The sequence below is a fragment of the Onychostoma macrolepis genome, chromosome 17 (genome assembly GCF_012432095.1).
Source record: "Onychostoma macrolepis isolate SWU-2019 chromosome 17, ASM1243209v1, whole genome shotgun sequence".
Taxonomy (NCBI): domain Eukaryota; kingdom Metazoa; phylum Chordata; class Actinopteri; order Cypriniformes; family Cyprinidae; genus Onychostoma; species Onychostoma macrolepis.
This window is the reverse complement of record NC_081171.1, coordinates 1,140,663-1,158,605: the sequence shown is the minus strand read 5'-3', so window position 1 is coordinate 1,158,605 and position 17,943 is coordinate 1,140,663. Positions and strand designations below refer to the sequence as shown.

The 17,943-nt window shown below is 34.0% G+C and overlaps 1 protein-coding gene across 1 annotated transcript in view; it reads left to right on the top strand.

Moving 5' to 3' along the window:
- The window catches only part of LOC131522657 (cysteine-rich motor neuron 1 protein-like), a 60,737-nt gene that overhangs the window by 16,083 nt on the left and 26,711 nt on the right, over nucleotides 1–17,943 (top strand). Inside the window, exon 4 of the mRNA XM_058748277.1 lies at nucleotides 13,135–13,374. Coding sequence (XP_058604260.1) covers nucleotides 13,135–13,374 — 240 coding nt within the window. The remainder of the gene's footprint in view (nucleotides 1–13,134; nucleotides 13,375–17,943) is intronic.

Here is a 17,943-nt window from a genome sequence, read left to right as displayed (position 1 = left end):
ATATACATTTAAATACATGTAAATATTTTCAAAATATATACTGTATGTGTGTGTATTTATATATACATAATAAATATACACAGTACACACATATATATATTATGCAAACAAAAACTTTTATTTTCGATGTGATTAATCACAATTAATCGTTTGACAGCACTAGCTAAAATATATTAAAAAAAAAAAAAAATATATATATATATATATATATATATATATATATATATATATATATATATATATATATGTATGTATGTATATGTATTTTTTTTTTTTTTTTTAACAATACCTATATTTCTTTTTTTGTATATTTTAAAAATATGTTCAAATATAAATAAACTTAGCTAATATATTTTTGGGCTATTTTTGTATATTATATAATATTATATTATATACAAACATTTTTGTATATTTTATACATATATTTTGTGTTATTTTGGGCCATTTTGTATATATTTTATATATATATATATATAATATTATATTATATTGTTTTATGTTATATACAAAAATATTTATTACAAATATATTAGCTAAATATGATTCAAAAAGAGATATATTTGAAAATATACAATAAAAATTCCAAATATATATTTGCTATATTTTGATATATATACTGTATATTTGAATTATTTAAAAATATATTTGCCCTCTATATATTTCAATCAAAGAAAACACATTTGAATAAAAATAAATCATGAACAGAGCCTAAATGTAGGTTACTGAAATATTGTAAATGTATTTTCTTACCCCTGAAATACATTTTTAAATATATTTTTGTATATGCACGTTAAAACTAAATATATATTCAATTTCAAAAATATATTTCATTGAGCTTCATGGTTTACAACAAATATTTAGCATATGTTTAAAATATATTTTGGCCAAAAAAACAAGCATATTTTTTGTCATGTAGGGCAGCATCTCAAGAGTGTCTAGCAGCTCATGCAAAAGCTAGTATAGGCATGTAGATGCAGATATAGTCATATTAGAAGGAAAAAACGACAGTGAATGAATGCATGCATTAACTGCAGGTTCATACTTCCAGTATGTGTTGAACTATAAAAGCTGATGTGTTCAGATGTTCTGCTCAGACTTGGCCTCTGTTCTGCTCATGATCTCATGTAAACTAGTAGTGCCACCGTTAGCATCACAGCGGTGAAACAGCCTTCATTAGTTCTGCTCTCGGTCAGCGCGTCTTTGTGTGGAGACTCTTCAGAGCGTCCGTGTTTGAGCAGCGACAGACTGTGAGTGTTTACTGAGCTGCAGTTGAGTGCAAATAGAGCTAAATTTGACACAACCTTACTTTACAGACATTTGGGAACGTCCTCGATTAGAAAAATTACCAAATTACCAAAATTAAAAATCTAATTGAAATTAAAATGAGTGGTGTAAGGGCTACACAATTAATAGAAATGTACAATAATAATAATAATAATAATTATTATTATTATTATTATATTTTTCTTAAATGGTAATTATTTTATTTTAAAGTAAATCATTACACAAGCAATATTTCTCATTTTATTAACATTTTTATTTAATAAAAATAATGATCATAATAAAAATAAATGAATAATAATAACAAGGATACTAATAAGGAAAATGATAATAAGGATACTAATAACAATTTGGCAAAAAAAAGTTGTGATTATATATCAATATGACAATAAAATAATAATAATAACAACAACAACAAATAACGTCATTTATTTATTTATTTATTTATTGTCATATTGATAAATAATAACAACATTTTGGCCAAATTGTGCAGCACTACAAACAAGCACAGCAAATCTGGAGATTTTTTTTTTTTTTTTAAATTTGCATTTATATTTCAATCACAATTTTATCAGAAAAGAACACAATTAATTTTTTTTTCCCCAAATCGTGCAGCCCTGCATATACTGTTTAATATAATAACCAAAATGAATCTTATCCACACATATGGGTGTTTTCTGAGAAAAGCTTCCGTATGAATATAATTCATAGACATTTATTGTGGTGGACAGATTAATCGTTGAAAATTAAAAAGTGTCTTTAGAAGTCAATATATTGTTTGCTTTATCTCTATAAGTCCATATGAAGGCAGACAGACAGGCTTATCATGTGAAGAGATTCTCTGTTCCTGCATTTAAAAACACACCACATGTGAGACGCTGTTTATATTTTATAACAAATACTGTACGGTTATCATTGTACCAAGTCAAGGACTGCAGTCGAGGGCAAAAGAACAGAAATGTTTGCTCTTAAAGGGATTGTTCACCCAAAAATGAAAAAACATATTTTTGTCCATACAGTGAAATTCAATGGCCTCCAATGTTGTTTAGTTCACAACGTTCTTCAAAACAGATTCTTTTGTGTTCCACAGAAAACAGAAGTCGTGGAAAAAAAATATGAGAAAAACGCAATTCTCTCGCAAATGTTTTGTGTTCCTTCGAGAAACTATGTGTTCTCTCGCAAAACCTTTGCATTCCCCGAGAAACTGCATTCATGAAAAACGGCACTGAATTATCTTTTGCAATGATGGAAAAATATGAGATGGGAATAAAAAAACTATTTAATGTTTTTTTTTTTTTTCATTCTCTTGCAAAAAAAGTTTATTTCCTTTTGAGAAACTTTACTTACCTTTGTGTTCCCCGAGAATCTTTGCACTCAAACGTTTTGTTAGCAAATGCAAAGTTTCTTGGGGGAAGAATTTGTAAGAGAAAGTCTCTTGAATGACCTCAAAATATTTAAGAGAGAACAAGAAAAGCACTGAAAAGTAAAAAAGCATTGAATTATATTTTATATTCCCCTTTAAACTTTGCATTTGCGCACAAAGAACTCAAACGTTTTGCAAGCAAATGCAAAGTTTCGTGTGGAATCTCAAAACATTTGAGAACAACAAACAAACATTTGTGAAAGATTGCAGTTTCTCAAAGGAACGCAAAACGTTTTTGAGAGAACTAAAAAAAGCATTAAAAAGTAAAAAAGCATTGAATTATAGTTTGCGTTTTCTCTCAGTGAACTCGAAAGTTTTGCGAGCAAATCCAAACTTTCTTATTTGAAGAATTTGTAAGAGAAAGTCTCTTGAATAATGAAAAAAACATTGAAAAGTGATAAAACATTGAATTATATTTTGCATTACCCCAAGAAATTTTGCATATGCACACAAAAATCTCAAAAGTTTTGTGAGCAAATTCAACATTTCTTGGGCGAAGAATTTGCGAGAGAAAGTCTCTTGAAGGACCACAAACATTTGCAAGAGAACAAAAATAGCATTTAAAAGTAATAAAGCATTGAATAATATTTTGCATTCACCCTTTAAACTTTGCATTTGTGCACAAAGAACTCAAAAGTTTTGCAAGCAAATGCAAAGTGTCTTGAGGGATCTCGACAAGACATTTGTGAAAGATTGCAGTTTCTCAAAGGAATGCAAAAGAGAGCTAAAAAAGCATTATAAAGTAAAAAAGCATTGAATTATAGTTTGCGTTTGCTCTCGGTGAACTCGAAAGTTTTGCGAGCAAATCCAAAGTTTCTTAGTTGAAGAATTTGCGAGAGAAAGTCTCTTGAAGGAACACAAACATTTGCGAGATAACAAAAAAAAAGCATTGAAAAGTAACAAAGCATTGAATTATATTTTGCATTCACCCTTTAAACTTTGCATTTGCGCACAAAGAACTCGAAAGTTTTGCATGAAACATTTATAAAAGAATCCAACGTTTCTTTTGTGAGAGAACGAAAAAGCATTGAGATATATTTTTTCCTCTCATCCTCATGTCCTTTTTAGTGGTCATGTTTGGGTGAAAGATCCCTTTAAAAGGCATTGTTTTATTGGATCAAATGAGTTCAGTTCAGGTCATTGAAGACTCTGGCCTCTCCATATCTCACCGGACATCTGACTCACACGCCGACACACAAAATGCCATTCTGTTTCATTTCTCCTTCCCTCCGATGTTGTGCTGAAGTCGCTGGAGCTGGACTCATTGTTTCTCTTCACGTGAACTATACCCGAAAATCGATGTTACACCAGAGGGCTTACCCCAAAAAAAGCCACACAGGGGCGGCCGGACTGAGCCGGCTTTGTTCTGCGCTGACTAGCATCCAAAGTCAGTCTCTGAACAGAGTGCGCATTGTACACTTTTTCCATGAGTAAACCCTGCTTGTCAACACAGCCTCCTCTGCCTGCGAGCCGCGCGCCACGGAGGAAGACTGCCGCCCTTGTGCCCTCGGCGCAAAGAAAAACACGTTCACAAAGAGCCGCTTCACTTTCATGAAAGAGCGTCTGAGATCTCAGATATATGCATTGTTTACAAAGGGCCTTTCTGCGCTTATAAAACCAATTTCCGCTTACCCTGGAGGGTTGGTGCATATGTGTGTGTGTGTGTGTGTGTGTGTGTGCATGCACTGCCCAGACGTGATGTTAGTGTTGCTAGGTGCTTTATACTATTACACCATTCTGCCTGTGACACATTTGAGCCATTTTCACGAGCAAATATATCACCTTAAATGAAGGCTGTGTGCTGTTGTGTGCCAAACACGAGAGATTTCTCCCGTCGCCAGCGAATAGCTAATTATCCCCGACTGAGGACGTAAACAATGGCATATGCATTAGCCACTGAATGCATGCATTACTGATTCAGTCCGATTTGAATGACAGTAAAAGCTCTGATTGCTTTGACCTCTGATGCTCTTTACTGAATCAGTCTGCATGAATATGAACATGCTCACATGGAAACGTTACATAATGCCATTAATGGAGTTTGTAGATGCTAAAATATTCCGATGGCAATTCGCTATTGCTTAACAAGACGTCAGATTGTGCATCTTTAAAGAGGATATTGTATTTTGTACATTTCCTACAGTATATATATATATCAAAACTTCATTTTTGATTAGTAATATGCATTGCTAAGAACTTCATTTGAACAACTTTAAAGGTGATTTTCTCAGTATTTAGATTTTTTTGCACCCTCAGATTCCAGATTTTCAAATAGTTGTATCTCAGCCAAACATTGTCCGATCCTAACAAACCATACATCAATGGAAAGATTATTTATATGATGTATAAATCTCAATTTCACAAAATTGACCCATATGACTGGTTTTGTACTCCAGGGTCACATTTGCGCTTCATTTAATCTCATTGCTGTTTAGATTGTTATTTAGAGTCTCTGAATATTGTCATTGAGAAAAACTGCTCTTACTTTAATGACAGAAACACTTCTGTCCTTCTAAGACCATTGTGGTATTTTTTATCATGATAGCATCTGGAAAACCGTAGTATTACGATAGTACTATTGTTCAAAAACTTTGATACATATTATGGTACAGACTAGTATGATTGCTATATTTATATAGCATGGTATGCACATGGTACTTCGTAGAATGCTTTATGGCAGTGTACTGGAAACCACACTTAAGAGTCTTAATGCATTCATTCAGCTCCAGGACAGAGATGAATTCAGAGCATTTCTGCCGTTAACGTGAGCGTCATTTTCCTCCGTGACAATATTCAGAGAGGAAGTTGATCAATGTGAGCTTTGTGTGGAGCGGAGCTAAAGCAAACACCGTGCTACAGATACTGTATTTATTCAGCGGTTTCTGCGGCTCGATCGCAGCCGACACATTTCCTATGAGCCGCATGCACACTGCCTCTATTCTCTGCCTTGTTTTGGGCTTTAAATAACCTGATATTCTGTTGATTAACAGTCTCTGTTACCAAGAAACCCATTCAGGAATGTCCCGATTGTTGTCTTGTTGCAGTTATGTGGGATTATTCGGCATTCTGACCATCGGCTCGGTTGGTCGCTGCTGTTTTCGAGGGGTGAAGCAGCGGCTGGAAACTCCATCAGTAAAGCCACTGACTTCTGGAAGATACCGCTGTGCAAATCATGTTATGCAATTTGATCATTTCATGCTGTTTTATATTCTTTCTCAGCAGCAGACTGGCAGATACTGAACTATGCAACTGGTTTAGTTTGTAAACAAATGTTTTTTAGGCTTTCATTAGAGGCATTCAACTTCACACAAGAGGCGTTATGTTCAAAGACAACAAGACTGATTAGGAAGGAACAAGCTTGAGATGTTTGTTAAAGTTGGCATGCATCTTATTGCAGTGCATGGCAATGCAACGGGCGACAATTAAAAATTCAGACAATAATAACCACCCTCCATCATTCTGCTGTTTTGTAAAATAAATAAATAAATAAAAAGAAGCCTAATATTAGCTAATTTGATGATGCTGAGTTCTAAAATATCAGTAAAACTTTCTAGTTTTGTGTAGTTTTTTCACAAAAAAAGTGAATATTTTTTAAGTTGTATGTATCTGCTTTAATGCACTCATCAAAATAACAAAAGCCGTCAAATGTCGAAAGGTTTAATGCCAAAATGCATCATTTAACAAAGGTGTGGAAATCATGATTAGACATAAAATAATGTCTTCAGAATCACCCGTGCATGTGAAAATGTGCTGAGAATTGATCAAGTTGTAATCTGGCTCAGATGAAGACAGGAATCATGTGTTTGTGGTGTTTTCTGACGATTAAAGCAGAATACAAAACTTCTTCACCTCACGAATGCTCATCAAAAGCAAAAATGCTACAAAATGCATTATATATTGTGAGGAAAGTGTGACATAAAAGAACAAAACAGTATTTTTGAAATCAGCAGCACAAAATTCGTAAGAAACAAGTATTGGATTTCATTCAGCAAATAAGATGCAAGGCAGTCTAACGGTAACAATTTTATTTTATGTGGCATGCTTAAAGCAAGTTTCTTAACATGCAATTAAAAATAAACATGCATAATGAGAGAAATCAAATAAAAGCTATCCTGAAATACTATATATGTCTTGAGATAATATTTAAATAACTCTTATACGAAGAGAGTGCATTGAAGAGTTTTAAAGCATGAAACATTATTGCTCATATTCATCCATTATTTTTAGTGGAGCCTTCTTCCTTTGATAAGGACTGTTAAATAAAGTAAATCAACTCATGATGTATCATTTCCGTCATTAGCGATACTAAGCAGTAGATTTGTGCAGCTGTCATTGCATTTGTTAGAAAGTATGTTTGTCCTGCACATCTGATTCCACACAACTGGTGTGTTTTATTTCCACAACATCCAGAAGCAAGCAGTGTTTAAATGCCTGTAGTAGCTGCTGCTCCTGTAATAGCAGCACAGCAGAGAAACTCAATCTCCCACTTTTCTTTTCCTGAACGACGTCCAAAATACACCCTGGAGAATCACAGCGTCTCCACAGCCGTATCAGAGCATCATATTCCCGACCGCACACAATGAGGGAATTACAAACACAATGCAGTCAATGAGCAGAGTGTTCATGAGAGGCAGAGTGATGCTGATGAATGAACGAACGAGCCAATGAAGGAATTGAAAAGAATGTTTCAGGGTTTCCCACAGGATTATGTGAGACTAAGGTGGGCTTCTGTCCCTCTAAGATGGGTGTGGAAGGATATTTTGTGCATTTTACAGTTAAATGCATCAATCTTGTGCACTTTGAGAGAAAAAATTAACTTTTCAGTGACCAAATTGAACGGAGTAAAAAACAATTCACATCACATGCACACAGGTGCAAATAATAATAATAATGTTGCTGTTTTAGGAATAATAATAATAATAATAATTTACATTATGTTGCTAATTTAGTGATAATAATAATGTTATTATATTGCTGTCTTAAGATTAATAATAATAATAATGTTATATTATGTTGCTGTTTTAAGATTAATAATAATAATAATTTAAATAATGTTTCTTAGGGGAAATAATAATAATAATACATTTATATTGTCAGGATTGGACCTGTTTTGTCATGCGTTTCAGTTCCCGTTTTGCCTTATTTGGTCTTGTTCCTGTCCTTGTTTAGTTTGATTATTAGTTGATTCCCCGCACCTGTCTGTGCCTCATTATCCTGTGTTTATAAGCCCCGGTCTGTTCAGTTAGTGTTTGTCGGGTCTACTTGTTTACTGCGTGTGTTGCTCAAGCTGCTGTTGTTGTTATTCTCAGTGTTTCCTTGATTAAAGGCTGTTAAACGTTTCCTCGACTCCTGCGTTCTCCACACAGCAGCGATACGTGACATATATTATGTTGCTGTCTTAGTGATAATAATAATAATAATAATATATAATAATTATGTTGCTGACTTAGGGATAATAATAATAAATACATTTCAGTTATGTTGCTGTCTTAGTGATAATAATAATAATAAGAAGAAGAAGAAGAAGAAGAAGAATGATAATTATTTTATATTATATTGCAGTCTTAGGAATAATAATAATAATAATAATTACTATTATTATTATTATTTTTCCTGGGATAGTAATGTATTACTATTTTATTACTATTATATAAAATATTTCAAGTATTTATTAATTGATCATTTTAAATTACAGCAGTACTTAATTTCTTCAACTGCAAGAGCTAAACCCTCAAACTTTTATTTTGGCAGAAACCTGCAGGGAGACCTGTAAGTTTATGTCACAACTGGACTACAAATGTTTCACATTACAATTCCAGTGAAATGCTGTAATCTGCTTGCAGCACAACAGACCATATCTACTTATTTAATTACATTTAAACAGCTTTTTGTGATTTGGTAAGTGCTCTGAGCCATATCGGGATTTTGTGGTTCGATTGACGGATGCTTTGGCAAAACACCCATGTTGGAGATCTTATTTTCAGTTCATTTTGAAACCAAAGTCTAGCTAATTAATGGGAAACGCTGATGTTTACAGTTTCTGTGGACCTTTTTTTTGGCCTCCAAAACATGATTTCATTTCATAATGTTCATGAAACATGCAGATGGTTGCTCTGAGCACAACAAACATCAGAAGAAGTGAGTCGTACTCTTTTTATCCACTTTTAGTATGTCCACCTTTTGCAGCAATTACAGCAAACATCTCTCTGGCGTAGTGTCACTATATTTCCTGAGAACTTTGCACCTTTCTGCAAACTCAATGGCATGAATCAGATCATACAGTCAGAGATCAGAGAAACAAGAAAGGAAAAGATATGTTTTAAGGTGGGTTTTGAAACCCTGTAATGAAGAAAGATCACGAATGTGTTTGAGAATAGAATTCCAGAGTGTGGGGGCAGAGATACAAAACACTCATCCACCAAACGATGGTAACCTGTGGTGTGGGATTAACAGTAAACCAGTATCTGTAGAGCGAAGTGTGCGAACTGGGGAGTAAGTATGAATGAGATCAGAAATATATGGGGGGGCGAGACCATGTAGTGCTTTGAAGGTGATGAGGAGAATCTTGTATTGAATATGAAAATGAACGGGTAGCCAATGAAGTCTGTGTTGGATGGGAGTAATATGAGAAGATTTCTTTGAAAAGAAAAGTAATGAAAGTTGACATGTAATGAAGGCATGAACCAGTGTCTCAGCATCATTGATATTTAAGAAGGGACGTAAACGAGCGATATTACGGAGGTGAAAGAAGGCAGATTTAGTGAGTGATGAAATGTGAGGTAGGAAAGAAAGAGAGGAGTCAGAGATTATACCCAGGTTTTTAACAGTGGTGGAAGGTCGAACCAAGATCCCAGCAATGTTAACATTGTCAGCACAGAAAGGAGCAACATTTTTTGGTGAACCGACAAGTAGTAGATCTGTTTATCAGTGTTGAGTTTGAGAAAGTTACTGGTCATCCAAGCATTTATATCATTAATAAAAGCTGATATGGAGTTGATGGGAAAAGGAGAGTTGTGTTGAGAACTGATATAGAGCTGGGTGTCGTCTGCATAGCAGTGGAAGTTGAAGCCGTGATGATGGATAATGTTACCTAAAGGGAGCATATAGATGATGAAGAGTAAAGGCCCAAGAACAGAACCCTGAGGAACACCGTGAGAGACATGGGCAGGAGAGGACTTGGGGTGAATCCCATTTCTCTGTCTTACCCCTTTCCCTTCCCCTACCCCTTCGTCTTACCCCTAGCCCTTGTCCCTCGAAACCGAGTGGTAAGCACTAGGGGTGAAAACATAACCCTATGAAATGAGACACCACTTGGTTACGGTTACGTCATCATACACCGTCGCTAGCTGGCTGCTACGTCACCAGAGCCGACAAGTGTTGATCACAAACTTTGGAGTTTAGTTAAAACTGTAGACATGCATGGAGTCCATTCAAGGCTAGTCTGCGGGACTGTTGTGCAAATCAGCAATGTAACGTTAGCGTTGCGTTTCAATTAAGAACATGGTTGCAAATATATATATGTACAGGACTGTCGTAATTTTTAAATAAATTATTTAAGCCGAAAATACTTGAATACTTGATGATCTGGCCGCCATTGTTGGCGGTTGCGCAGTGTGTTCTGGGTACCCCTTGGTTTCAAGTAAGCTCGCGAAAATGCTTGGTTTTAAGGGGTATCTACCACTTCCCCTTAGCCCTACCCCTCGATCAAAATGAGAATTGTGAAACTCTCACGTGAACGCGCAAAACTAAGGGGAAGGGGGAAGGGGAAGGGGTAAGACAGAGAAATGGGATTCACCCTTAGCCTGGCAAACAGCAATGTAATGCTGACAGGTAAGAAGTGAACCAAGATAGGGCAGTTCCATAAATACCAAGAGCAGAGAGTCGTGAGATGAGAATACTGTGAGAGATACTGTCAAAAGCGGAGGAAAGATCTAGCAGAATTAAAATGCTAATGGGGCCTGAGTCAGTGGTCCTAAGGAGGTCATTGACAACCTTGGGAAGCGCTGTCTCAGTGCTGTGAAGAGTGCGAAAACCAGACTGGAAACATTCATAGAGGTTATGAGATGACAAATATGACTGAAGTTGAGCAGCAACAACTTTTTCAAGTAGCTTTGAAAGAAGCGGAAGTTTGAAATCGGTCTGTAATTGGACATATCAGAAGGGTTAAAGACTGGTGACAGCACCAGTGCAGAGATACTGATGTATCTGAAATACATTTATTTCATGCTAAGTATACTACAAATACATTTTTCATATTTATGCACTTAATACTGTAAAATGCTCTGCAATTATACTTTTAGTATACTTAAAGTCTGCTAAACTGGATCAACTAATTTTGTGCATAATGCACTTTAAATGTGAGGAAGTAGTGCTTAAGTTCAACTAAAGATATACTGAAGTATATTTGATTGTGCTAAAGTGCAACTATTGCAGTATACTTCAGGTACATTTTAAATATTTTGCATTTAAAGACAGATATTATTCAAAGATCATACAATCCTCATCAAAAGTGACATTAAAACACATTTTAGACATGATGTTTTATTAACAAGGTTCGGGAGGAGCATGATCAGATAATCAACTAATTATCTGACTCCCCAGGACAGCACGCCAAAATATGCTTACTATTTGCTATCAGATTAGACGTAAGGGTGAACTCGTGAATTAATATTAAGAAATGTGCATTGTGCACAAGTAGTATGCCAAATGAAGTTTAATTATAATTTTATATCAGTAAGTCTCGAGTTACCTGTCAGTAAATATGTTAATAGATTTGAACTATACTTAGTATGAAATAAATGTATTTTTAATTATATTACTTTTTTACTAGGGACAACTCAAGCCAAAGGCTTTCCTTTGACTGTACAATAGACCTGTCCAGTTTGTTTTCCAACTCGCCCCCAAATTTGCTCAATGGGGTTGAGGTCCGGACTTTGAGGGGTCAGTCCATCATTTTCAATGTTCATCAGTTGAATACTCTCCTCCCATAATTTTTGCGTCTGAAAGGGAAACTCCTACAAATACATATTCAATAAGGTCAGGCACAAAATTATCTGTGTCCATGCCTTTTCAGCGCTAATTCGTCACTGCGCGTCTTTAGTAAAACCTGACAGTAAAATTTTAACACCAAAAGACGGTTTGCACTGGCGCAAGTTGTTAGTAAAACTGGCCCTAAATGACATGCTTGCAGGGCCGTACCCACCATTGAGGTCCCCGAGATCCGGACCTCTGTATTTTTCCAATAACAGAAGTTGTAAAATAATGACCTTATATTAATTCTGATTTGGTGCTGCAAGGATAAAAAGCCAAGGTAACAGATCTTCTCATCTGAGATGCCTCAGCGGTAGGGGTGTGCGATATATAGTCTGCGATAATATCGTAATTGTTGTTGTCGATGTGTGATTTGACATGATCGAGTATTTTGCAAAAACCATTCAAAACACCCCTACAGAGCGCACGCATACAAATGTGATTACAAATGTGATATTGATTTTTTACAACAGCTCAATAAACAAAAAGTTAATTAAGAAGAGACTTACATTTTAGTCACTATATTGCCTGTTTTTGCTCTATTTCGCCAACAAAAATAATTCCAAACACAGTCTCAGCACTGTTTTGCATCTCTGAGCAATGACGGTGTTTCGTTCCTGAATGAATCGACCATTTAAATGATTCGGTTCAATCGCAATGACTCACTTATTAACAGTGATTTGCTGCCACCTATTGGCGGTTTTAATTTCATATTTCTATTTTTTTCATGTTTTAAATCATTTCAAATATCAGTATTTAACGTTTTATTTTTAATATATCAAAACATTATTTATGCATTTGTAATTGCAGTTAAATGCATTCATATCTTGCATTAAATCGTGTGTAAATACATCTAAATGCCACTTCAGATGCAGCTTCTGTGTTGTGTTGATTTGATTTGCTTTGGTAACATCCCAAATGTCTTATTATTCTAATTCACTGATTAAATGTAAGAATTTGACTCAAAAGATAATGGACAATTTTAGAAAAGATTTTATAAACATAAAAATGCCCATAAAATATAAAAATATAAAAAAATAATATTCATGTTTAATCATTTTAGACACTTGATTTAGTTCTATTTCCAGTTTGTAGCGTGGATCATTCATTGCAACATTTAATCTGATTCTCATGTTTAAGAATCTGTGAAATCTTGAAAAATAATTTATGCTACTACTGCCTACTGACTTGGTTTTAAACCTATATTATCCAATTTATGAGGCTTAAAACATCTTAAAATGCACACATGTAAGTCAGGAAAATCTAAATTTCCTCGGGGGAGCATGCCCCCGAACTCCCCTTTTGTACATGTATTTAACTGCATCTATAATATTTATGTCCCTGTAAATCATTTATTTTAAGTGGACTTAAATAAATTGTGTGTGTGTGTGTGTTCTCAGAGGATCTGAAGTGCGCTGGAATCACCTGTGCACCGCTGCCCGTCCCTGACTGCCCATCTGATTCGGTCCTGACCCGTAGCTACACGCCGCCGGCCGAATGCTGCCCGACGCTCCCTTCTCAGTGCGCATGTGATCGCTGTCCACCTCCTCCGGCCTGCAGCGATGGGCGCAGGGCAATGCTGCTGAACGAGGGCGCCGGTGCGCCGGGAAACTGCTGCAACACATACACCTGCCAGAGAGGTAAAGACAACCTGAGAGATGTTTGTATTGAGGGTCTGGAGGCAAAAAAATCCCTGCATACACTCCACATGAAAATTTTTTACTATAGTGTGTTTTTGAAACACACTATAGTAAAGTACTTGAATTAATTTGTTGTGGTAATTCTATAGTTGCTGTGGTAATATAACAACTATAGTAATATAAACACTACTTTACCCAATACTGTACTAAGTTTTCTACAACTATAGGGTATATTATACTACAATACACTACTACAGTTTACTGTAGTAAAAACTAAAGTGTACTACAGTATTTATTACAGATTATCAGTTCACTATAGTTAATACTACAGTATGCTGTAGCATTCATTAACAAAGTGTTGTAAATACTATAATATATACAGTATAATACACTTTACTGTGTTCAAAACCACTATAGTATTTACTATAAATTTCTTTTTGTTTTCTGGCTGTGATTTTACAGACATGGTGATGGGAAAAAGTGAGATGGAGGAAAAATTATATTTCAATGCTCATGCGTTCCCTTGTAAAACTTTTGCATTTCCCCCAAGAAACGTTTCTTTGCAAAACTTTTGCATTCCCCTTTATGTTTGTTCATAAAACTTTGCGTTCCCCTAGAAAAGATTACGTTCATTCGCTTTACATTCGTTTGCAAAACTTTACGTTTGCGTTCACCTTTACGTTTGTTAAAATCACTTTGCATTCCCTTGCCAAACTTTTGTATTCCTCCGAAAAAACTCTGTTCGCTCGCAATACTTCTGCATCCTCCAAAGTAACTTTGTGTTCACCTGCAAAACGTTTGTGTTTCCCTGAGTAGCTTTGCATTTGCTCAGAAAAAGTTCTCATTTCCCAGATAAACTTTGCACTTACTTGCAAGACTTTTGCATTAACTTTCTTTTCTTTCCCAAAACCTTTGTGTTTCTTAAGTTTGCGTAAACTTTTCCATTATCGCAAGTAACTTTGCATTTGGGTTCTCCCAACTAACTTTGAATTTGTTCCCACAATGTTTGTTATTTTTTAAAACATTCACACATTCCCCCATGAACCTTTGCGTTCCCTTGCAAGACTTTTGCGTTATACCTGAGAAACTTTTCATTCTCTCCCAAAACTTTTGCATTCTCAAGTAACTTTGCATTTGCTTGCAAAACGTTTGTCCTTCCATCAATAAATTGAGTTTTTCCCAAAATGTTTGTTCCCCTGAATAACTTTGCATTCGTTCTCCAAACTTTTATGTTTTCAATAGAAACACTGCATTAGCTTGCAAAACATTCACATTCCCCCAAAAAACAAGAAAGCATTTTCTCGCAATACTTTTGTGTTTCCAAGAGAAACTTTGCATTCGCTCACTAAACTTGTGATGGAAATAATATGAGGTGAGAGGAAAACTTTGTTTTGATGATTTTGCTTGCAAACGCAAGGTTTATTTGGGCAACTCAACACTTACAGTATGTGAGAGAATGCAAATGTTTTACGAGTGAATGCACAGTTTCTCTGGAAACGTGAAAAATTTGTGCGTCAATGCAAAAGCATTAAAATATAATTTGTCCTTTCATCGTCAGTTCACTTTAGGGTGTCCGATGTGTTATTTGGCATCACAGCTGCTAGTTACAGGAAATACTGAGATACTTCTGTGAGATCTGGACAGACAGGAAGTGATGAGGTGTGAAAAAGGGGCGGAGTCAGTGAGACAGGGCCTCTGTGTTTACCCTGTCGGCGTCAAATATTCCCTGTTTTACTAACAATCCAAATTCCCATGTCGGCCTCTTGGCCCGCCGCTAAATGTGTGCTGCCTCCTGGAACTAATGGACTTAAGGAGAAGCGCAGCGGGCGGAGGAATAACTGCTTACGCATCAGTCTAAAGAACAGAAGCAGAGGATGATGGGAAGGTTCAACAGGTCACTGATGGGAATGTGTGTGTGTGTCTTGAGTCAGAGTGTGAGAATGAGAGCGAGTGTGTTACAGAGAAAGAGCTGTGTGTGTAATTTGCTATTTTATATGTAATATAATTGTAATTAAATTGTGACTTTTGAGCAAGAAAAAGTCATGGAATACACACACATGCATGTATATATTTCAGAATTGTTTTATTTTTATATATTAAATATATTTATTTATAATATAAATTATATGAATATAAATATAGACATGTAAATATTTTCAAAATATATACTGTATGTGTGTGTATTTATATATACATAATAAATATACACAGAACACATATATTACATAAACAAAAACTTTTATTTTGGATGTTATTAATCGCAATTAATCGTTTGACAGCACTATTATATACATATATTGATTATAACAAACAAATGATTATAACAAATAATTAATCGCGATTAATCGCATCCAAAATAAAAGTTTTTGTTTACATTATTCATGTATATGTACTGTGTATATTTATTATGTATATATAAATACACACACATACAGTATATATTTTGAAAATATTTACATGTTTATACATTTATATATTCATATTCTTATATTTTATATTATATATAAATATATTTAATATATAAACATAACATATTTTTTCTTAAATATATACATGCATGTGTTTGTGTTTTATATATATATATATATATATATATATATATATATATATATATATATATATATAATAAATATGCATACTATACACACATATATTATGTAAACAAAAACTTTTATTTTGGATGCGATTAATCGCATTTAATCGCTTGACAGCGCTAATATATATATATATATATATATATATAGTAATCTATAATATAATCTGTAGTCTATTTTAAAGTAATTAAACCTATAATCTAAAATATATTCAATTATAATTTATGAATGTAAATATAAATTCAGTTTTATATATATATATATATATATATATATATATATATACATACATACATATGTACATATTCTAGATTAAAATTATAATTCATATATTATATTATATATTATATTGTATTATATTAAATTATAATATTTTATTATAAATTACTTGTGTGTGTGTATTAATGTATATGTAAGTTAAGTAATTATAATTTAATATTTTATTATAAATTACTAATATATATATATATATTTAAAGTAATTTAAAAGTATATTATGTATAAGTATAGTTGAAGTATGAATTAAGTTATTTTCCTTAAATTTTATAGATTGGTACCCGGGAAGCAAATCATTCCATTTGTAAATTGCTTCTAAAAGTACTGTAAAAGGGCACAGTAATACCATGGTGAATCTCCAAAAAGATTATACCAGGTACCATGTCCAGAAAGCACAGTAATATCATGTGATGCAGTGTCTGGGTCCGGTGATGGGTCTCTGATGAGCCGTACAGGAGCTATTGTTCATATTGTTGGTATGTCAAGAGTTTCCGGCTCTGAGCGCAGGGACATCGCTCGCCCGTCGCCCATCTTGCTGCTTTTCTTTGACCTCACGTGTGTAAGTGTGTGTTTGTGCGCGAGTGAACACCGATCACACATCTGTGGGACTGATGGGATCGAGGCGCCGCAGAAGTGCTGAGCTCAGCGATATCCAGCGCGCTCGTCTGTGATTGTTGGTTTATGTAGGTTTAGTTTAAGGAAAGGTTAAACCCACCTCACTATTATAATAATCAGCAGTTGATTCATTTGCCAACCACAGTGAAGTATGAAAGAATCATGGGTTGATTTCAATAATATTCTATTTGATTTGTCTTTGACTTTGAGAACTTTCCGTTTCAATTTAAAATACTTTGTGTTTACATACAGTATTGCCAAAGCATTATTACACAAAACAGTTAATGACAAGAAATAATAATTAAGAAAATAAAATGTTATATACAGTATATATATATAGACACACACACTTTTACCTTTTGTAATATGATATAATATTTTATATAAATATATTTATATTTATAATACACAACACACACACACATTTTTACATTTTATTATAACTGTATATAACTAATTATTCTTATACAATAAAAAGATTATATATATATGTGAGCACAAAACCAGTCTGAAGTCGCTGGGGTATATTTGTAGCAATAGCCAACAATACATTGTATGGGTCAAAATGATAGATTTTTCTTTTATGCCAAAAATCATTAGTATATTAAGTAAAGATCATGTTCCATGAAGATATTTTGTAAATTTCCTACCGTAAATATATCAAAACGTCGTTTTTGATTAGTAATATGCATTGCTGAGAATTCATTTGGACAACTTTAAAGGCGATTTTCTCAATATTTAGATTTTTTTGCTCCCTCAGATTCCAGATTTTCAAATAGTTGTATCTCAGACAAATATTGTCCAACAAACCATACATCAATGGAGAGATTATTTATTCCGCTTTCAGATGATGTGTAAATCTCAATTTCGAAAAATTGACACTTAAGACTGGTTTTGTGGTCCAGGGTCACATATATATTTATACACACAAACACACACACACACACACACACATATACATACATACTGTATATGTATATAATATTATATGAGTTATACATACTCTATTTAATACATACATAAAACATGTATGTGTGCCTAAAACAAGTGCCTGAAACTGTTAAAAGCACTGTAGCTTCGCAGGA